Source organism: Muntiacus reevesi, chromosome 4 (genome assembly GCF_963930625.1).
Source record: "Muntiacus reevesi chromosome 4, mMunRee1.1, whole genome shotgun sequence".
Taxonomy (NCBI): Eukaryota; Metazoa; Chordata; class Mammalia; order Artiodactyla; family Cervidae; genus Muntiacus; species Muntiacus reevesi.
The window spans coordinates 120,518,175-120,542,355 of NC_089252.1; the positions used below are offsets into that span (position 1 = coordinate 120,518,175).

Genomic DNA, 24,181 nt, shown 5'->3' on the forward strand with positions numbered 1-24,181 from the left:
TCCTTTATTCCAGGAAGTGGAAGAGGGCATGGATTTTGGTGCGCAGTTAGCGATTTTTGCCTTAAGGACTCAAAACATAACTTGCTCCATTTCTTGATTTAATGAATCCTTCACTTGCCTTGGTCATTACTTAAATTTCTCTTAGACTTGCTTTGCTTTAATTTTCTTACACTATGTCAAATGTCCTATAAAACTTAGATTCAAGCTCTGACTCTCAGAAGACTTGGACATATCAGACAGCTGAATAATGGGGACTATAAAAATGAAAAGGCATTTTTTTCCCAAAATTTTAAGTAAACACATTACTTAATGTTGTGGTAATGATTTTTTTAAGCAGGCTAAAATATAGGTAAGTGGGTTAGAATAAAAGGGTTAGCTTCAAACCCTGAAAAAGATATCACCTAGTTCAACCCTCTTATCTCACAGACGACTGTGTGGCTTGGAGGGGTGGGCGGCGCTGACCGCAGCAGGCACTCAGGCTCGCAGGCTCTTCCTCAGCTTCAGGCTCTTTTTTCTGGACCAAGACTCTTCTCATGACATTATTTGTCAAATTTTTTATTTGTAGTCATATTGCTCACAAAACGTAAGTCACTGAAAGATGTCCATCCATTTATAAAGAAGAAATAATACACAATAAATTGTAACTGACAAGAGGTAGTGTATTTAAATCTGTGAGAAAATAGACCCAAACACCTTTCTTGATTTTCCAAACTCACCTGAAGGACCCTAATAAATTAGCTACTTACTAAAGGTTCTTTTTTAAAAAATGCATTATTTTTTCTTATTTCCTCAATAAAAGAATAATGGGTTCTAGATAAATCTTCTTCAACTCTAAAATTATCTAATCCATGGCATGCAGATTTTATAATTTTAGAGAAGGCAAATTTATGATCACCACGCTAGTTAATATCTAGGATTAAAAGTTCAGGAAAAACAAATTATGAAATCTGAAATATTGGAAGCTGTGTTATTTTTAAGGAAGAAAACCACATCATTACTTTTACAACCCCTGTAGGCAAAATTTAACTGTTTTATTATGCTACATTAGTAAAAATATGAAGTTTTATTTCTTATTTAATTACTATTGCCTTAGCCTAATTTCATGCTATTTTTGTAAGGATGTATAAAATAGAAACTGTATAAGAAAAGTGGCACAAATCTAGATGGAATCTAAAGCATACAAACTTCAGGGCATTTTATGGGAATGTGGAAATTCGGGGTTATTTTCACCATTCTTATTTATGTCAGGAGTTACCTATGGTTGATCTTATACCAAGAGTGAATCAAAATCTTTAGAGTGATGATGTATGTTCATTTATTAAATCCAAAAAAAACTGAAACAGAATCTTCAGAGTTGGTTTTCATTATGAACATTATAAACACAGATGCAAGTTAATATTTGTGCATAGAGTAGTTTTTGTTTATCACATTAGTAAAGACTAAATAATGTGGCAAACTTGTTGGAAAGGAACATGAAAAGACTTTTCTCCCTCCCTGTCCACCTTCTACCAAACACAAATAAAAAGGTCCATCTAATTTTGTGATGCCACAAAAAATAATGGTGTGAAATGTAAGTAAAGAATAGAACCAGGCTTTGTTTGCTTTCATATTTACCTGTCCCCTGTGTTAGAAGTCTATATTCAGTTTATTATTAATGTAGAAATTCAGCAAAATGCATAGTGTCACCCTATGTATGCATCGGGGATGCTAGGGCTAAGGCCATCTTTTAATGTACTCCATACTGTTTTTCATATTGCTTTGATTTGTGAGGATTTTGTATGCAGTCCACAGTTGTGTAGGGATATTCACTTCTTTTGGATCCCTTTTTGAATATACCCTTTTAAAAGTGGGCTTCATGTGTTCATACAGTTTTTAAAAGCTACTGTTTCATATTTTCCAAAGAATCTGACATTGGTCCCCATGGTGACACAGCACCTACTGAAAATAATAAAGAGGAAGAGTCTATTTTTTAACATTTTTGTAATTTAAACTTTAAATCTAACTCTGCTCTTCTTCATAGGTGCCATATTGGTAGAATTGTTTTTAATAGGAAGTTTTGAAAAATGTTTTTGTGGTAATGTAACAAATACAGTCAAAACTGGAAGTTGCTATTTTAATTTGATTATCCTTTTGAGGACAACCTGGATTAAATATCATTATACAGAAGTACATGAAAAGTAAAACAAATGCATTTACTGAGAACCCAGTTAAATGAGAACCAAGAATTTCACTTCAGCAATCAATTATTTTCAGCGACTCATGATCTCTGAATGGTTTCCGTGAAGGAAAATACCTAGAGTTGATTTTATTCAAGTTCCACAATTCTTTCCTTTTTAAAAACATGCATGCTGATATTTTTTTGTGTTTATGCAAATTTTTAGCTGTCTAACTCTGTATATATTAAGGGGCATTGGCATCCTAAGTAGGACTATATTTAGAGAATGAGTAATTTTATTCTTATAGTTCTGAGTATGGCTTCTTTATACTGTGATGAATCTTGCTTTCTGCCTTCTATTTGCATACATAAAATCTTCATTTTTGCCTCATCATGTATCTTTTCTGCATATAATTAACATTAAATTTTTTTGTGCAGAGCTGGGTATTTGCCTCAGAATATTCCCCTGGAGATTATCAGATACCTGTCTGAGGAAAAGGATTTTCTTCCTTGGCATGCTGCCAGCAGAGCTCTTTATCCTCTAGATAAATTACTGGACCGCATGGAGAAATACAACGTCTTCAATGTAAAAAGATATATTTTCTTCTTTCTTCTTTTCAGAAGATCAACTGTTTTCTCATTATCTACTATGTTCATCTTGATCCCACGTTATTTTAGTTCCTTCTAATTTGTGTTATCATTTTTGTTTTGATTTTCTGTATGACACTAATGACAAATTCTGAAGAAAGAGGTGTAATACATGCAACTTTTTTGTTCTGGCCTAAAAGTGTCAGTTAAGCTTAAATGCCTCAGAATTTAAGAACAAATATACATAACAAATCCTTAAAGTTCAGACTTACTTCCCTAGAGTTAAAGGGTTCTGTGCTCACAAAGGACTTAACCTGGGAGAGGGATGCAAAAGTCTTCACAGAATATAGACAGTTTCAGTAAAGATTCTTAGTCATTATTTTTATCCAAAAGGGCATAGTAAATTCAATTCACTTCCTTAATTAGCAAGGTTAAGATCAACATTGAGGCAAAAGCCCATTCATAATTGGGTCCAAGGAGATATAGGAGAGCAAACAACAGATAATCCAAATAGACCTGAAGACATGACAAACATTCCAAGATGTTACCTGACCAGAGTTCCTAAGCCTAAGGGCTGGAAAACCAAACCCACACAGTCAACGTCACCTAAGCTAATGGAAGAATCATTTTGAATAGCATTAGGGTTGAGTACTGCTAATGAGCGTTTGATTCCAAAATTTCTTATCACCAGTGAAGTTTTGCATGCAAGAATGTATATCTGTAACTTCCATCACCATTGAGCATTATTTATTTTCCTTTTACTTATTTGAAGACTCTGCTCTGTGTCTAATAAAATTTTCCTAATTTATAACTTACTGGCTCTTCTAATTAACCTATGCATTTGAAATGACTCGAGGCTAGATTGTTCCGACATGAAAGCTGTTTATTAGAGTCTAAACAGTGATGATGATAAACAGCTTATGATGTCCATAAGAGTTGCTTTTTTATTTTATTTTTTAAGAGTTGCTTTTTTAATATTATCCTAAGCCTGCATGAAAGCACCTTGGCTTTAGTAAAGTTTTTAATGAGAATAATCTTGGCTTGACTGTTCGTTGTCATTAGTTTTGTTTTAGTCTGCCTTTGCAGCAGACGTGCATACAAGTGTCAGTACAGTTATGGTGTCATTTTTATCTGCTGGAGAAAGGCTTATTACCCTTCTCTTTTCTCCTTAACACAGAGACACTGTACTATTAAACTTATGTAAAACAAAATACATTCTTGTGTATATTTGTACTTTAGAATAGTATATCATGCCAGGCACTTCATTTCCAGTAAAAGTTAAGAATTGCTTTACTGTAATTTCAGTGCTTTCCTTCCTTGACAAAATTCAAGGACCACATTAAAGTGAGAAGAACATATCTTACATTACTACTAATATTTAAGTATATCATTAGATGAATGAATTTTGATTTTGAAATATTAATAGTACATCAGTTTTCTAAAGAGTGAATCTGTTCTGTGTGTGTTAGGTTCAACAAGACTAGGCTATTAGCTGGGCTTATCTAATAGTTTTGTATTAAATATGGTCTATTTACATAAAATGATAAAGATTAGGTACTCATTTTCATAAACTATATCTACATACATATGTACCTATGTATACATGGATTCATTATCAATATTCCTTACTTTCCTTTTTGCTACAAAAATTGTCATCTCCAATATTTAATAGTGAAAATTGCTTAATTGTTCCATAGGCAGTAAACAGTAGACTTCCACCATTGTAACTGTATTTTATATTTATTTTCTATGTTTGAAATACTGTGTTGAATGAAATTATAATAAAGCTTTACCATACCCATTATTTTATGGATATTCAAAGTAGGTTCATTTGGAAAATATTTTAAGTTACCATATAATTTCAGTTGTCAGAGTGGAGTGACTTGAAAGTAACATTATTTCTATTTCTCCTACTCTTCATTTAGGAATATATTTTAAAGCAAGTTGCAACAACGTACATCAAGCTTGGTTGGCCAAAAAGCAATTTTAATGGATCCCTTGTCCAAGCATCCTACCAACATGAGTACGGTTTTATTTCCTTATTTGCTTCCCCCCCAGAACTGTACAATGACATGCCACTAGAACCACTGTGACTGTAGCAGCATGAGACGATCCTTCGTTCTGCATCTTTTATTTCCCTTTCCTGGAAGGGCTGCTGGTGGATAGCACGGTTTCCACCACCTGGTACTGAGAACAGAGGCTTTTCTTTGCTGTGTTTTAATTTAAAATCTGCCTCTGCTGGTAAAGTTCAGATTTGAACCTAGACCCCTCACTAGAGAACTGTTTCCAGAGAAGACTTTTTTATGCACAACTCCCACCCTGCTTAATTATTTCTTACTCAGCAAAATGGAATTCCAGTGTCTGAAAATTATTTTGTGCTAATTATTTACTTGTGTACTGTAATGTAGTGTAATGAGTTACCCTTTCTCTCCAGATACTGACACTGATTTTTCTTTCCCTTTTGATGATACCTAGAGAACTACGTAGAGAAGTTATAATGCTGGCATGTAGCTTTGGCAACAAGCACTGTCACCAACAAGCATCAACACTTATTTCAGATTGGATTTCCAGCAACAGGAACAGGCAAGTTGAACCAAATCCTATTTTTCTGATATGATATGTACTACTTTCAGATTCTTAGTGGATGCATTACATTTATCAGCTGGAGAAAAGCAAGACAAGATAAAAACACTGCAGAACTTTGTTTCGTTCACAGAATACCAAGCAGCGGCACGGAAGCCACGATGTACATCTCTTTGGAATACTTTATGTAGTTTTAATCTACCTTTCTTAAGCGAGGCCCTTATTCTTCATATATAGGGTGTCACCTAATTTGAATCTTGATAGTTTTGCTGTCCCATGAAAACAGGATAATTGAATTTAGGTCAAACTCTGAAGTTCCTTAGAAAGGTTGTGGTATTTATTTATAAAACAAATGTGAGCATTTGATATAAATGAAGCAGCATAGCAAATGTTAATTGTAAAACCTAAAGACAAAAATGTTATGAAAAACCTTTAGTCTTTCAGTGACCTTTGATAGAAACCTTAAACTTGTGTCTTATCTTGGAATTTCACAGTACAGTATTTTCATATATTATGTGAGGTTAAAAATATTTAATAGAATTATTTTTGACTTAACTATTATACTAAATGTCACTTAATGTTAATGAAAAAATATGAAGTGTAAACAAAATCAAAGATCAGTGATTTTCTTACTATAGTTTTTAAAAATATTTTAGGTGTCTTTGAATTTCCAAAGATCATTCTGTTCCATTTCTTTTTATGCTCTGGGAAATTTTTAATTACACTTCTCCAGTCTTTGGCCACCTTGTTAAGGAGAGTCTGATCAGAAGGGTGAGGATTTAGGGAATAATTAGTTCAGATGATTCTATTTTACATGCTTCAGGGGGCTTGTCCTTGGTATCAGTGGCTGAGACAGCCCGTGGGCAACAGAGGAGACTTGTTGTAGAAGAACATTGAGAACCACAGAAAGTATAATTTGTTTATGGAACAAAATGGTATTTATCTTGCTGAGAGTTGTTTAGGTTTAAACTTATGTCTGACTCCAGATAAAAATGTAGCTTTCCTACTTTAAAAGTTTGTGAGTGAAATCTTTCACTGCATTACTTAGTAATTAGTCATAATCTCTCACCTTCTCTAGAATTTTCTTCTTTTCTTTTTAAGTTAATCCATGTTGGCCGTACACTGAGCTGAGAAGGAAAATATTTTATTACTGTCATCTCTCAATGGAACCATCATATACTAGAAGACAGTGATTAAATTCTTCATCACTCTTCTCTAGAACTAAAACATCTTCATTTTTAAAACTTATCCTTTTTGCTAAGTCCTCTAAAAACTTTTATATTAGTCTTAAAATGTTATTAAAAAAACTTTTCCTATTTTTTACCATCCCTTTCAATTCTACCACATGTAATTGGGCTATCAAAACTTAAACATTTATACAAAATCAATACATCCAAAATGTGGCCAAGATATTTAATCATACATACATTCAAGGAAAAAAAGTGAAATATACTCTTTGACAATTGTGATCTCAACTTTCCGCCCTTTTGGTTTTTTGTTTGATTCTTTGATTGTTTTATCTGGCAACGTGCTAGATTACTTCAGTTGTGTCCTGAATTACAGCCCACCAGGCTCCTCTGTCCAAGTCTTCCCAGGTAAGAATACTGGAGTAAGTTGCCATTTCCTCCTCCAGAGGATTTTCCCGACTGAGGAATCAAAGGAACATCTGTTACTTCTCCTGCATTGGCAGGCAGGTTCTTTACCACTAGCGCCACCTGGAAAGCCCCTTATTTGGCTACAGACAGGTGCTTTTTCTCAGAACAGATAGCTATTTTTGAACCCTTTCATGAATTTACTCATACTTACCTACATTCCTACTATTTTATTAGAAATGAACTTACAACATATTACCATAATTTCTCTAAGGAGTATTCAAGCCTGATATCACTTTCTACATTTAAAAATATAGCTATTGGGAAAATTCTATCTTTAAAATAATTCATTTATTTAATGAAATTTTCTTGAGCAATTCTCAGTAGTAGCTGGTAACCAAAAAACAAAGAGAAGAGGCAAAGCTCAAAATTAATAGGAGATACAGCTCTGTAAACAATAGTGGTATTTTGGAGCAAGAACCAAGCATAAGACAGTGTGTGAACCTGCAGAAGGGAGAGACTGCTGCGTGGGAGGCCCTGTGTTCTGCCTTATGAAGAGGGAGTAGGGCTTTGTTAGATGACCGGGCCACATGAGCAGGGATGGGTGTATATGAGAGTGTCAGTAGGGTGATTCAGTCAGTTCAGTCGCTCATCGTGTCCGACTCTTTGCGACCCCATGAACCGCAGCATGCCAGGCCTCCCTGTCCATCACCAACTCCCTGAGTCCACCCAAACCCATGTCCATTGAGTTTCGGTGATGACATCCAGCCATCTCATCCTCTGTCGTCCCCTTCTCCTCCTGCCCTCAATCTTTCTCAGCATCAGAATCTTTTCAAATAAGTCCGCTCTTCATATCAGGGGGCCAAAGTATTGGAGTTTCACCTTCAACATCAGTCCTTCCAATGAACACCCAGGACTGATCTCCTTCAGGATGGACTGGTTGGATCTCCTTGCAGTCCAAGGGACTCTCAAGAGTCTTCTCCAACACCACAGTTCAAAAGCATCAATTTTTCGGCACTCAGCTTTCTACACAGTTCAGCTCTCACATCCATACATGACTACTGGAAAAACCATAATCTTGACTAGATGAATGTTTGTTGACAAAGTAATATCTCTGCTTTTTAATATGCTGTCTAGGTTGGTCATAACTTTCCTTCCAAGGAGTAAAAGTCTTTTAATTTCATGGCTGCAACCACCATCTGCAGTGATTTTGGAGCACCCCAAAAATAAAGTCTGACACTGTTTCCCCATCTATTTGCCATGAAGAAATGGGACCAGATGCCATGATCTTAGTTTTCTGAATGTTGAACTTTAAGTCAACTTTTTCACTCTCCTCTTTCACTTTCATCAAGAGGCTCTTTAGTTCTTCTTCACTTTCTGCCATAAGGATGGTGTCACCTGCATATCTGAGGTTATTGATATTTCTCCAGGCAATCTTGATTCCAGCTTGTGCTTCCTTCAGCCCAGCATTTCTCGTGATGTACTCTGCATATAAGTTAAATAGGCAGATTGGCAATATACAGCCTTGACGTACTCCTTTTCCTATTTGGAACCAGTCTGCTGTTCCATGTCTGGTTCTAATTATTGCTTCCTGACCTGCATACAGGTTTCTCAAGAGGCAGGTCAGGTGGCCTGGCATTTCCATCTCTTCAGAATTTTCCACAGTTTATTGTGATTCACACAGTCAAAGGCTTTGACTTAGTCAGTAAAGCAGTAATAGATGTTTTTCTGGAACTCTGTTGCTTTTTTGATGATCCAGCGGATGTTGGCAATTTGATCACTGGTTCTTCTGCCTTTTCTAAAACCAGCTTGAACATCTGGAAGTTCACGGTTCACATATTGCTGAAGCCTGGCTTGGAGAATTTTGAGCATTACTTTACGAGCATGTGAGATGAGTGCAATTGTGTGGTAGTTTCAGCATCCTTTGGCATTGCCTTTCTTTGGGGTTGGAATGAAAATTGAGCTTTTCCAGTCCAGTGGCCACTGCTGAGGGTGGTAGGGGTTCCAAACAGAAGGAAGGCACGTGGATTGATGTTTAGTTTTAAAGAGTACAGAAAATTTTGACTTGTGAGTTTGAACCGTCTGTCACTTCCATAAACCCCTTATAAATGAAAGTGTCAGCTCATTTCAGTTCTTATAACTATTCCACTTATTTGTGGTACAGTAGTTAAATTGGGGCCTAATTCTTTAAGTTTCTTTTGTTATGTCCTTCATCATTATTACGTGGTCCTGTTTTGCTTCTTTTTGTGACTGGGCAAGTAAACCTGCTAAATGAAACTAACTCTGTGTTTACTAAGAAATACTCAACCAAGCAGCCAAATGCCATGCCCCAGCGGTACACACGTGACCCCCTGCAGGAAGTGTACGTGATGCTCAGGGAGCTGGCTGTGTGTGAGGTCAGAGGTTTTATCTGTAGTTTTCAAGTGCCAGCTCAACAATAAAACAAGAATGCACTCCTGTACTTGGGGCCGAGTTTAACTTTCTTAAATTGAGTCAGTTAAGGGGAGGGTTAGGTTTCTTTTTAAATGTGCCTCAAGTAACAGACCAATCAGTTTTGTTTGCTTGTTTTTGTTTAACTGGAACCTTAAAAATCATCTTAAAAGACTCTCCAAAGGTAATGTTAAAGTGAAAATGTTAGTCCCTCAGTCATGTCTGACTCTTTGCGACCCCATGGATGATACCCCGCCAGGCTCCTCTGTCCATGGGATTTCCCAGGCAAGAATACTGGAGTGGGTTGTCATTCCCTTCTCCAGGGGATCTTTCCAACCCAAGAATTGAACCCAGGTCTCCTGCATTGCAGGCAGATTCTTTACTGTCTGATCCACAAGGTAACATCGTAACATACTAAAAAATTTTGGTCAGTGAGATGCTATATATATTTGTGCTAATAAATCTGAATGACAAGGAGTCCTGGAAGAAGCAGCAGTCGCAAAGGTCTGGGCTGCTCGTTACTCTACAGCCTGGTCCTGATACACTGGGGAGATAGGTCACATCAGTGGCACAGGAAAATACAATGGGAAGTTGGTGCAAGGCTGGCTAATGGATCCAAAAAGTGCGATGAAAAGCTAGAGGTGGTAGCAGCAGTGGGAAAAATTCAAGAATTACAGTGGATGATACACTGAATGAGTCAACATTCTGATCTCTTAAAATATTCAAATGCTGCCACAGTGTGCCGAATTGTAATGGTGATGTCATGCATACAGACAGATTGAGCTGTGTTCAGGTCTTGTTAGGCTGTGGTTTGGGGACTAAGTTCAGCAGAGTGCCACATTTCAGAAAAGAGACAAATCACCAAGCATTCGGGAGAGAACAATACAAATGATAAAAAAGATTGTGAGAACACCAGCTACGAGAGGAGGTCACGAGAACTGACAATTTCACTCTAAAAAAAAGACACACAAAAGATGATAGCTTTTTTGTATGGATAAAAAGCATAATAAAAAGAACAGAAATTGGTTTCTTTCACTGCTTGGTGGAAATAAATAAGAAATGATTGCCATGAACTTCACTGAGTAAAATAGAAGAGATATAATTTTTACTGTAAATGAATTATTATCTGAAAACCTCTGTATTAAAACACTTTTGAGATCATGCAGTTAACTACACAGGGATCTCAATATATCAATGTGGGATTTTCTTTGAATAAACATGTAACCTGAAATTAAATATGTCCATGATAACACAGCCTCTTAATTTTATGTTAATGTTTTTCTCAATTAATATTAAAAGATACATTTATTTCTTTTAAAAAAAATTTTTTTGGAGTATAGTTGATTTACAATGTTGTATTAGCTTCAGATGTACAGCAAAGTGAATCAGTTGAGTTCAGTTGCTCAGTCGTGTCTGACTCTGTGACCCCATGGACTGCAGCATGCCAGGCTTCCCTGTCTATCACCAACTCCCGGAGTCGGTCATGCCATCCCATGCAACCATCACATCCTCTGTCGGCCCCTTCTCCTCCTGCCCCCAGTCTCTCCCAGCATCAGGGTCTTTTCCAGTGAGTCAACTCTTAGCATCAGGTGGCCAAAGTGTTGGAGTTTCAACTTTAGGATCAGTCCTTCCAATGAACACCCAGGACTGTTCTCCTTTAGGATGGACTGGTTGGATCTCCTTGGAGTCCAAGAGACTCTCAAGAGTCTTCTCCAACACCACAGTTCAAAAGCATCAATTTTTCGGCACTCAGCTTTCTTTACAGTCTAATTCTCACATCCATACATGACCACTGGAAAAACCATAACCTTGACTAGATGGACCTTTGTTGGCAAAGTAATGTCTCTGCTTTTTAATATGCTGTCTAGGTTGGTCATAACTTTCCTTCCTGGAGTAAGCGTCTTTTAATTTCATGGCTGCAATCACCATCTGCAGTGATTTTGGAGCCCCCCAAAAATAAAGTCTGACACTGTTTCCCCATCTATTTGCCATGAAGTGATGGGACCAGGTGCCATGATCTTAGTTTTCTTAATATTGAGCTTTAAGCCAACTTTTTCATTCTCCTCTTTCATTTTTGTTAAGAGACTCTTTAGTTCTTCTTTACTTTCTGCCATAAGGGTGGTAGTATCATCTGCATATCTGAGGTTATTGATATTTCTCCCGGCAGTCTTGATTCCAGCTTGTGCTTCCTCCAGTCCAGCATTTCTCATGATGTGTTCTGCATATAAGTTAAATAGGCAGCGTGACAATATACAGCCTTGACGTACTCCTTTTCCTATTTGGAACCAGTCTGTTGTTCCATGTCTGGTTCTAACTGTTGCTTCCTGACCTGCATACAGGTTTCTCAAGAGGCAGGTCAGGTGGCCTGGCATTCCCATCTCTTCAGAATTTTCCACAGTTTATTGTGATCCACACAGTCAAAGATTTTGGCATAGTAAGTAAAGCAGAAATAGATGTTTTTCTGGAACTCTCTTGCTTTTTCGATGATCCAGCAGATGTTGGCAATTTGATCTCTGGTTCCTTTGCCTTTTCTAAAACCAGCTTGAACGTCTGGAAGTTCATGGTTCACATATTGCTGAAGCCTGGCTTGGAGAATTTTGAGCATTACTTGACGAGCATGTGAGATGAGTGCAATTGTGTGGTAGTTTCAGCATCCTTTGGCATTGCCTTTTTTTGGGATTGGAATGAAAACTGGCCTTTTCCAGTCCCGTGGTCACTGCTGAGTTTTCTCAATTTGCTGGCATATTGAGTGTAACACTTTCATAGCGTCATCTTTCAGGATTTGAAATAGCTCAACTGGAATTCCATCACGTCCACTAGCTTTGTTCATAGTGATGCTTTCTAAGGCCCACTTGACGTCCCATACCAGGATGTCTGACTCTAGGTGAGTGATCACACCATCGTGATTATCTGTGTCATGAAGATCTTTTTTTGTACCGTTCTTCTGTGTATTCTTGCCACCTCTTCTTAATATCTTCTGCTTCTGTTAGGTTCATACCGTTTCTGCCCTTTATTGAGCCCATCTTTGCCTGAAATCCTCCCTTGGTATCTATAATTTTCTTGAAGAGATCTCTAGTCTTTCCCATTCTGTTGTTTTCCTCTATTTCTTTGCATTGATTACTGAGGAAGGTTTTCTTATCTCTCCTTGCTATTCTTTGGAACTCTGCATTCAAATGGGAATATCTTTCCTTTTCTCCTTTGCTTTTCACTTCTCTTCTTTTCAGAGCTATTTGTAAGGCCTTCTCAGACAGCCATTTTGCTTTTCTGTGGGGATGGTCTTGATCCCTGTGTCCTGTACAGTGTCACGAACCTCCGTCCATAGTTCATCAGACACTCTGTCTATCAGATCTAGTCCCTTAAATCTATTTCTCACTTCCACTGTACCATCATAAGGGATTTGATTTAGGTCATACCTGAATGGTATAGTGGTTTTCCCCACTTTCTTCAGTTTAAGTCTGAATTTGGCAATAAGGAGTTCATGATATGAGCCACAGTCAGCTCCTGGTCTTGTTTTTGCTGACTGTATAGAGCTTCTCCATCTTTGACTGCAATGAATATAATCAATCTGATTTTGGTTTGACCATCTGGTGATGTCCATGTGTAGAATCTTCTCTTGTGTTGTTGGAAGAGGTTGTTTGCTATGACCAGTGCGTTCTTTTGGCAGAACTCTATTAGCCTTTCCCTGCTTCATTCCATACTCCAAGGCCAACTTTGCCTGTTACTCCAGGTGTTTCTTGACTTCGTACTTTTGCATTCCACTCCCCTCTAATGAAAGGGACATCTTTTTTGGGTGTTGGTTCTCATGGGCGGTTCAGTGGTAGAATTCTCGCCTGTCCTGCGGGAGGCCTGGGTTCGTCTCCCAGCCCATGCGGCCACAGTGTCCCTCCGTCATAGCTCTTGTTAATCTCATAGTATAAAGAGCTCCAGTGAAGCTCCTTTCCCTTTGTCTGCTCTCAGCCCATCAGTAATGGTTGAACTTGTGTGAGAACATACAAGTGGCACGACGAAGGGCTCTTTTCCATTACGGTTTTTTTGTGTTTGATTCAGAAACCTCATGTTTTCTTCCCTGAAAACGTAGATCCTGTTACTGGCCATGTTTCCAAGTTACTGTGGTCCTATTCCCTCTGCTCCTTACACTGTTTCTGGTATTCTTTCACTCCTCATTGGCCTGCTCTGCGTGTTGCTACCAGCCAGTCCTGCCATCCCAGTGGCCGGTTACCAGCGTAGTCCTGTTGCAGACTAGTGGACGCAGTGCAGAGTCTGTATGGAGCAGTGGGATGGGCAGGGTTCCCCAAACCTCCCGTGAGTGGGACTGAGGAATCAGGTTTGCTCGAATTTGTCAGTAGGCAGCTGTGAGTTCAGATAAGTCTGTTACTGTCTCCAAACTTTCAACTCTCTTTCTACAGTGAGGGCATTGTATCTAAATCTCTAGTGCTCCCCTCACCTCCAGCAGTCCAAAATTACACACTCACTGTCTTGAACATAAATCATACAGTTTCCTCACAACATGTCCACTCTGGGTTCTCTTTTGATTGTGTAGTTAAAGGGAACATATGTTCATTGATTTATGTATTCAACAAGCATGTATGCGGCACTGTGCTAGACACTTGGAAGGCAGCATCCCTTCATTCAAGTAGTGCCAGCCCCATCACCTGCCTGGCCTTGAGAATACGTGCCCCTCGCCCTTATCCACACTAAGGATGAATGCAGGGGCAAGGAGGGGAGTGTAGGAAGGAGGCAGAGATTGCTCCAAATAATCACACAAAGCTAAAGATGAAACTCAGGTGTGTGATGCCCTGAGAGACAGTCCTGTGGAAATTTGACCAGAGCAGGGAGAGCAGGGAGAACTTCCAACCCTGATCACTGGGGCTGGAGATGAAGAGACAGGGCATATTTGAACTTGACTGAGGAAGGAAAGTGACAGGAGTTAATGAATGTTTGGATAGAAAAAATGAGAAAGGAAGGCAGTGATGACAACTGATGAAAATAATCCCTTGGGCTCAAACTTTTATGCATATGAACTGCCTAAAATGGCATTTTAAGTCTATATCCAAAACTCTCCATTATACATTTAAAAGATTATAAATTCCAGCATATTGTAAACATAGAAATTTTTTTAAAATAAAATTCTTTCCAGACTTTTAAATGTCTCCAGTGGATCTGAGACACCATAGCTATTTTATACTCATAATTAGCCATTTAAAAATATGATTACTGATTTACTAAGCACAAATTTCCTATCATTCTTCTATTCTCCTTCAAATTGTGTTCTAACGCACTATGTTTTTGCTTGAAAATCTCTTTTGGATCACTCTACCATATTTGTCTGCAATAAAAATATAAACACAGAAAATGCACATAGGCATACACACACTTAAATATTTTCATTTCATAATAAAATCCTGTTACATATTTTTTTCTAAATTGAGTTTTCATTACAATTGTTTCTTAGATATACTTGATCAACATAAATCCTTTGCAAATTTTGGTAAATAATTTCCAAGCGTGAAAGTAAAAATTGTTAAATATAAAAGTAAAAATTGAAATTGGCTTTTCCCCCCCAATTAGTTTATATGTTCACAGATAAATATTACTCACTGCTAGAATGAGACAAACTTCACAATAAATTCTATTCATGTTTTTATGTTAAAGTGCTAAAAATCCTTATACATGAAAATAAATGGGAATAGAAATTGTTTTGTTATAGGAATGTAACACAATTCTTGAAAATCTTCCCAAATTTTGTTCCAAAAATGACATAGTAATCTATCACTAAAATTTAATTATTACCTGACAGCTTGATTAGTCCCTTCAAATTTTATGGAAACAGGTTTTGAGAAATATAAAATTCATTTTCTAGATATTAACCCCAATATGTAGAATTTTCTCTTTATATGGTGCTGTAATAAAATGCACTCTCAGAAGACACAAGATGAGTGAATGAGAAATATGCCTCTCTTCTGGAAAGTGAGAGAAAGTGGGAGAAGGGTTTTCATGAGAAGAGGAGTATCCATTTACGAGTTTAGAATGCAGAAATGGATCGCCCTGTGTGTGTCAGTTACTTAGTCGTGTCCAACTCTTCGCAGTTCCACGGACTGTAGCCCACCAGGTTCCTCTGTCCATGGAATTCTCCAGGCAAGAATACTGGAGTGGGTTGCCATTCCCTTCTCTAGGAGATCTTCACAACCCAGGGGTTGAATCCAGGCCTCCTGCATGGCAGGCAGATTCTTTACCATCTGAGCCCCCAGGGAAGCCCAGGGAATTATCCTTAGGTGCTCCTTGAGAAGTCTTCCCTTATGCCTAGAGTTAGGAGCACAGTATTTTGAAGACACTTGCACTGGGATGTAGTTAGAAATGGGATGGACAAGAAGTAGATGAAGTTGTCTAGGGAGAGAATGTAAGAAGGGAGTTCAAGGCCAAGAATTAAGAAATCACAGCATGGAGTAGCTGGGTATAATTCACACATGTGTTGTGGCCCCTGAAGGTGAATATTTACAGTGTAGTCCAAAAGTTATTTTATTTCCTCTGCCAATTTTCATGTATTTTCACTTACTATTAATCCTTTCCACTATAAAATTTTAAAGTTGCATTTGTTTAAACAGGTGGTACAGTGGTAAAGAATCCTGCTGCTAATGCAGGAGACACAAAAGACTCAGATTTGATCCCAGGGTCAGGAAGATCCTCCGGAGTAGGAAATGGCAACCTACTCCAGTATTCTTGCTGGAAAATTCAATGGGCAGAGGAGCCTGACAGGTTATAGTCCATGGGGTTGCAAAGAGTCAGACATGACTGACTGTACAAACATACATATATATCTGTAAATATGGATATGTAAAAATGGTATATAATCTAAGAACTTATATACTTTTTCTTGTAGATGTCCCCAAGGGACCTTATATAATTTTTAGTTTTACTTTAACTCATTTCCATAAAAAAAAATGCAACTAATTGCCTCTACCTTGCATTATAAAATAGGCATTTTATATCTAAAATAATTTTTAAAAATACTTTTATGATTGTCTCATGTTTCAAATATTTGACTCACAGCATTCTCTTTCAGTGTTAGCCAATACTGCTTTACAAGTCGTATATTTCTTTACATCCTAACCAATATCTGGCATAAAATCTCCTTTTTTGGGGTAAAATATCAGAAATTATTTCATTTTTAATTTCTAAGAATTTAGGAAGTATGCTACAAAAGGCAGTTATAGCCCCAGCATATTATATTAAGAAACTTCAAACTGATTGACCTGTATTCTCAATTGTTGGCATTTTTACTTGTACATGAGCATCCTATATATCATTTATTTGGCTAGTTATTTATTTCACACTGTGCACAGTTGAGACACTGTTAATAGAGGACTTCATGCACCATGGATGTGATTTCCTCCCTTAATCGTTTTTTTTTTTTTTTTTTTATAACAGACTAGTCCTTTGAGGTGAGAGGAGGAATATAATGAATTAGCTACTAGAATGTTTGTAGTGTAGATTTAAAAAGTACTTTCAGCTAGTTTCCCCTTTGCTGAATGCAAAACTTCAGAGCATATATTTTTGTTTACTTTTATCTTTGCTGTTCAGTTGTTAGATCCTGTTTGACTCTTTGTGACCCTCCCTATGGATTGCAGCACACCAGGCTTCCTTGCCCTTCACTGTCTCATGGAGTTTTGCTCAAACTCTTGTCCAGTTAAGTCCATGATACCTTCCAACCATCTCCTCCTCTGTCACATCCTTCTCCTCCTGCCCTCAATCTTTTCCAGCATCAGGGACTTTTCCAACGAATTGGCTCTTTGTATCAGGTGGCCAAAGTTTTGGAGCTTCAGCATCAATCCTTCCAAAGAATGCTCAGGATTGATTTCCTTTAGGACTGAATGGTTTGATCTCCTTGCTGTCCAAGGGACTCTCAAGAGTCTTCTCCAGCACCACAATTTTTTTAAATTTATTTTTTTATTTAAGGATAATTGCTTTACAGAATTTTGCTGTTTTCTGTCAAACCTCAACATGAATCAGCCATAGGTGTACATATATCCCCTCCCTTCTGAGCCTCCCTCCCATCTCCCTCCCCACCCCACCCCTCTAGGTTGACACAGAGTCCCTGTTTGAGTTTCCTGAGCCACACAGCAAATTCCCGTAGGCACTCTATTTTACACATGGTGATGTAAGTTTCCATGTTACTCGTTCAATACAGCTCACCCTCTCCTCCCCTCTCCCCATGTCCCCATGTCTATTCTCTATGTCCATTTCTCCCCTGCTGCCCTGTAAATAAATTCTTCAGAACCGTTTTTCTAGATTCCATATATGCAGCACCACAGTTTGAAAACAGCAGTTCTTAGGTGCTCAGCCTTCTTTTTGGTCCAGCTCTCATGTTAGCACATGAATTACTGGAAAAACCACAGCTTTGACTATATGGACCTTTGTTGGCAAAGTGATGTCTCTACTTTTTAATATGCTGTCTAGGTTTGTCATTGCTTTTCTTCCAAGGAGCAAGCATCTTTTAATTTCATGGCTGCAGTCACCCTCCACAGTGATTTAGGAGCCCAAAAATAAAATCTATCACTGTTTCCACTTTTTCCCCATCTATTTGCCATGAAGGGATGGGATTGGATACCATGATCTTAGTCTTTTGAATGTTCAGTTTTAAGCCAGCTTTTTCACTCTCCTCTTTCACTTTCATCAAGAGGCTCTTTAGTTCCTCTTCGCTTTTTTCCATAAGGGTAATGCCATCTTCATATCTGAGGTTGTTGGTATTTCTCCCTGGCAGTCTTGATTCCAGCTTATGAGTCATCCTGCCTGGCATTTCACATGATGTAACTTATTTTGTACAAAATACTCTCCATATAAGTTAAATAAGTAAGGTCACAATATACAGCCTTGACATATTCATTTCCCAGTTTTGAGCCAATCTGTTGTTCCACGTCCGGTTCTAACTGTTGCTTCTTGACTTGCATACAGAATTCTCAGGAGACACATAAGGTGCTCTGGTATTCCTATCTCTTTAAGAATTTTCCACAGTTTGCTGTGATCCTTTAAAGGATAAATACTTTCCTTCTACTTCCTTTCTGCTCTAGGAATTTTATATTTTAGTAGTTGTGGCCAGTCACTTCATTATGAATTGTTTTTGTATAAGTCCAACAAAGATAATCTTTAAAGCAAAAAGTGTTGTGGGACCCTCTGGAATAATTTACAATTATTATCAAAATTATCTCCATCATTGATGTCTTTTTATTAATTTATTCCTCAGTAGTTTTTCAAAGTTAAAACATAAAATCTTAAATATGCTGCATCCCTCACTGTGATCAATGCAAAATTAGAGAGTCAAGTTCACCAGTCACATTTGAATAATGGAATACCTGGATCATAAACAACTTGAAAGCTTGAAAGTTGTTAACTTTCAGCTTGATTTCTAAAATAAAGTAGTACATCTCCCACAGTAATATCTACTTAGTGCGGTTAATCTGTATTAATTCAGACTCTGTCAGCATTTTATTCAGGTACCAAACATACCCTCCTACTCCTGCTGCTGGGTCTATCCCATATCCCAGGCTTTGGGCTAAAAGGCACTGATGAGCTAAAGGACAGTTTCTTTCTTTCTGAAGTTGACAGTCCAGTGGGATAGACTGAGACTAAATCAGATGTCATACAAATACTGTATAGTTTTAGTGTGTTGAGAGCCAGAGGGAAATTTATAAGAAAAGAACAATGTGACCCATCAGTAAGGCTGACATTCCTGCAGAGTGACAATTGGCCTGAGGCCTACAGGAGAGATACACACTCAGTAGGCAAAGAGGGAAAGATGTTAAGAGAAGGAGCCATGTATAAAAATGGCCTTCATGTCAGTTATCTATTTTAGAGACAGTAGTATGTATATGTCCATCCCAGTCTCCACATTTATCACTTTCTCCACCCTTTCACCCCTGGTAACCATACGTTTGTTTTCTGTATCTGTGACTTTATCTGGGAACTCTTCTCAATATGTGTTAATGACCTATATGGGAAAAGAATCTAAACTGACTGGGCATATGTATATGTATAACTGACCAACTCTGCTTTACGGAAACTAATACAAAATTGTAAATCAACTATACTCCAATAACTTTTTCTAAGTCACCTTAAGATATAGCCTTCTTCCACAAAGTAATTTCTCAAGATTGAAGTCTTGGTACTGTGAAAAATTTAGCTGATTGGGCAGGAGCTATACTGACCCAAGAACATCCTCTGGTTGTATTATAATTTCATTTTCAGTTAATCAGTTAGTTTTGTTTTTATTTGCTGAAAAACGCAAATTAAGCTCCATCATCAAAACTTAAGAAGGATATTTTTCTGCTAAGATTAAAGTTTGTTAACAAATAGAAATGTATTGATAAACTATGGAGAAGAAAAGCAATATATGAAATGTAGCACGTAGACCCGCTATATGAGTTGATCCAATTGTGAATTCCTTTGTCAAACTGGAAATCTTTTTCATAACCAGTAATCAATCACGACCTGCTTGACTTTCTGTTTAAGTTGAAATCATGCATTAAAATTAATTTGTTGCTGTTCTGTCACTCAGTCATGTCCGACTCTGCGACCCCATAAACTGCAGCATGCTAGGCTTCCTTGTCCTTTACCATCTCCCGAAACTTGCTCAAACTTATGTCTGTTGATTCAGTGATGCCATCCAACCATCTCATCCTCTGTTGTCCCCTTCTCCTTCCACCTTCAATCTTTCCCAGCATCAGGGTCTTTCTAATGAGTCAGCTCTTTGCATCAGGTGGCCAAAGTATTGGAGCTTCAGCTTCAGTATCCGTCCTTCCAGTGAATATTCAGGACTGATTTCCTTCAGGATTGACTGGTTTGATCTCCTTGCAGCCCAGGGAATTCTCAAAAGTCTTATTCAACACCACAGTTCAAAAACATCAATTCTTCAGCACTCAGCCATCTTTCTGGTCCAGCTCTCACATCCATACATGACCACTGGAAAAACTATAGCTTTGACTACATGGACCTTTGTTGGCAAAGTAATGTCTCTGCTTTCTAATATGCTGTCTAGGTTGGTCATAGTTTTTCCTCCAAGGAACAAGTGTCTTTTAATTTCATGGCTGTAGTCACCATCTGCAGTGATTTTGGAGCCCAAGAAAATAAAGTCTGTCACTGTTTTCATTGTTTCACTATCTATTTGCCATGAGGGATGGGACTGGATGCCATGATCTTAGTTTTTTGAATGTTGAGTTTTAAGTCAGCTTTTCACTCTCCTCTTTCACCTTCATCAAGAGGCTCTTTAGTTCATCTTTGCTTTCTGCTGTAAGGGTGGTGTCATCTGCGTATCTGAGGTTATTGATATTTCCCCCAGCAATCTTGATTCCAGTTCGTGCTTCATCCAGCCCAGCATTTCTCTTGATGTACTTTGCATATAAGTTACATAAGCAGGGTGACAGTATACTTAAGGAGTGGTAATAACTAAATGTAGATTTTATAATCTTTCTTCTCCTTATGCTTTTCTAGAATCACACTGAAAGTAACTCTTTTCATCGCCATTTGGTTCAATACATGCTATCTCATTTCAGTTCATCATCAGATAAATATTTGACTGAATGACCTCCTTTCAGAATGTACTTTTAATTTACTTTTTGGTGTAGCAGGGATTTTAATTGCATTGAGAGCTAATATAACTCTGGTAAGTGCATGGTTCTATTAATTTTCTTATAGTCACATTTAGCTTGTAATATAAATGCATTAATGATTTTATATTCTAATTTAAAATGCAGAAATAATCATACACTTATTTTCCATTTCCCAACCCTTTTGGCTTTTCCTGACATTAAAAAATTATATTACTGGACGTGCTTAGAGGCAAATAGTCAATAGTGTTTTTTCAAAGTATTTTAATTTTTATAGAGTGTGTTTTTGAAAATGGCTTGATCTAATTTAACTTTTTTTCTTCTTTTTAGTATAATTGGCTTTTCCCCCATTTCTGCTGAAAATAATTTTCCTATCATGCTAGCATTGTTTGCCTAATATTATACCAATTTTTGGCAGAACACTATTGAACTCTTGTGTCATCTGTCAAAAGATATGTATTGATTAGTTGTAGAATAGCTGTATTTTAACTGCCTGTTTATTACAGTGTAAGTACTAAGTGAATATAAATTTACATGGGCAACACAGGTAGCGATGATGATTAAACTTACCATAGTCATCATTATTTACTAAGCCAGAGCAGAGACACCAACAGAAATATCTGCAGCTTCGAAAGCATTCTTATGTACTAACACAGAGTAGATTATACTGACAGGTTCAAGATTCATTGATTATAAAGTTTACTTCAACTACTGCAAGCACTATAAGTAAGAAATTTCCTCCACATTTTCCAAAAATAATATAAGCATTGCTATTAGCATTAACAACATTTCTTTTGTATTTCCCCCCTTGTGATTGAGACTGAGGACTGATTTTATACATATAATTTACTCTATTTCAAAATGAAAATAATTCATGTTAGTCTTCCTAATAATGGTGTGATAGTGAAAGTCATTCAGTCATGTCCAACTCTTTGCAACCCCACGGAGTATACAGACCTTGGAATTCTCCAGAATACTGGAGTGGGTTTCCTTCAGGATTTCAAGGAGTGCTACTGATATCAAATAAGACTTCTAACTTTCATTAACTCTTCTTACTTAGTATATTCATCATGAAATAGAGGAATAAAGGAAGATGTTGAGAAGGCAGGTTTTTGTTCCTCAAAAATTCAGAGAAAATTAATATCATGATTCCTCAGAATACCATTTTTTTAATTGTGTAAGAAAAAAAGAGGAATGTGGCCTATGGCATGAAGATAAACTAATATAGATAGCCCTAAAATTCACAACAGAGAACCTATCCTCATGTTTCAGGCTCCCTTCACATCTAAATATTTAGAAAGAGGTTTTTTTTGTCTTTCTGGTGATTTGAGATTCTTTCTATAATTATAAAAATGAATTAAAAATTGAAGTGACTTTTATTTTTATATGTAAACGAATCTTGCTTATTTTATGTTGAGATGAGCATGCTCTGCAAGCATTCACTGTGCACTCCTTATACACATAACAACGCTATAACCAATACCTGCCAGTTACAGGTATATGTGCACACATACATTTCAGCTATTTCAGAAAGTCATAACAACTGCGTTGACTCTTTCAAAGTGTATGTTTTTACAGAACCCAGATTGTTTTTTTAAAACAATAATTTTATTTTGCTTTTTGTAATGGGACTAGATTCTTTATAACCATTTAAATTATCAAATCAAATTATTTTTTAATTAATCTTGATTCTTTGACATGTAAAGTTTATCACAGGTTTTGCTACTTTTTCACAGGAGGATCAAAGTATATTTCAATGGAAACATAGAACATCCAGGATTTAATGGGCATAAGAATATTTCTCAATTTTTTAAAAATTGCAACATTTTCTTATACAGTGAATCTAACAATTAAAATTATGAAAATGTACAGAGTTACTTTTTGGTCAATGCACAGACACATGCACACACACACACAATAGTATATTCACTTTAGTCAAATAAAATCTTTCGATTAGGGACCTTTCAAGGGAGGAAAATTGATTAATTATTGCCTACTCATGACAGCTCCCTTGTTATGCTTAAAAAATTAACTAAATGGCTGTAGTTGAATCTTCCCAAGCTGGACAGTCAGCCTTATTAACCAGTGACCTGGATAGTGCATTAGAAATGAAGGTAGACCTCATTTGTTCATGGCCTTATATTTGCAGATGTAGTCTTTTGATGGATACAATAAATTGGTGCACTTTTCAACCTTTGTATGAAGAATTGCAGACAATGATTGTTGCTATAAACTATTCCTTGGCAACGAGAGTTGTTTTCCAGGTGGAGCCTGAGGTCATCCAGTGGAGTTTTCATAAACATTCAATCCTGGATCATGATTTGAATGAGAACAGTGCTATAGTTTTGCTGTTGGAGCTCATGTATCATTCCTGTCATTATCTTCCATCTTAAAAGTTAATCTAGAGTACTTATTCCTAATCATTGTGATTCAGAAAGCACCACCTATATTTAAAATTCATATCATAGGGGGCACTTCGATTTACAGTGCTCTGACCTGAACTAGGTGAAGAAGAAGCTTAAATATTCAAGAATTGGGATAGAGCAGATTAGCGATTCATTGGAAAGCCACACATAATAGGCACGCAATTACTGGGAAACAATTAGGAAACAATTTATCTGCCCTTTAACACAGACATCTATAAACAGGGTAATTTATCAGCCATTTCACAACTTCTACTACAACTGTATATCTCTTAAGTTTTAAATTATGTTATGCTTTTAGAGTTATTTAAAATCACAGCCTACTTCTCAGTTTTCAAGTGAGTCATCATAGATATCTTAATTTTTCTACCTTTGTTATAAACTATTTTGATTTTTTTGAGTTCTTATAGGCATAATTGACTCTAGATGTCATAAGGGTTCTGAGTCATGAAATGTGAAATAACTGTGTTCTAGGGTTTTCAGTAGAACGCATTTAAAATCTCACCTTAATGCTTTTGCAGGTTTTTGTCATGCCAGTCTTTGTCATCATCACTCTGAATGTTTTGACAGCTCTGTATGTGTTGCACGTGTTTTCCCTACCTTTTATTCCGTGTCTCCTTCTAGTCCTCTTCTTTTTCATCTTGTGTCTGGGCCGCTTGGCTTCTTTTGTGCTTTTGCAGTTATATTTTGTAAAATGGTCTTACAGCCCAGAAACTTGACCCTCACCATTCCCTTCCCTTCCCAGCCAGTAGAAATAGTAGCTACTTTATATATAGGAACTTAAAGGTTTAAAATATAATGTCATATTTATTA

At 37.0% G+C, this 24,181-nt stretch overlaps 1 protein-coding gene across 1 annotated transcript in view; it reads left to right on the forward strand.

The window, feature by feature from the left end:
* Nucleotides 1–24,181, forward strand: part of TRHDE (thyrotropin releasing hormone degrading enzyme) — a 418,175-nt gene that overhangs the window by 368,166 nt on the left and 25,828 nt on the right. Inside the window, exons 13-15 of the mRNA XM_065934092.1 lie at nucleotides 2,594–2,741; nucleotides 4,669–4,766; nucleotides 5,219–5,326. Coding sequence (XP_065790164.1) covers nucleotides 2,594–2,741; nucleotides 4,669–4,766; nucleotides 5,219–5,326 — 354 coding nt within the window. The remainder of the gene's footprint in view (nucleotides 1–2,593; nucleotides 2,742–4,668; nucleotides 4,767–5,218; nucleotides 5,327–24,181) is intronic.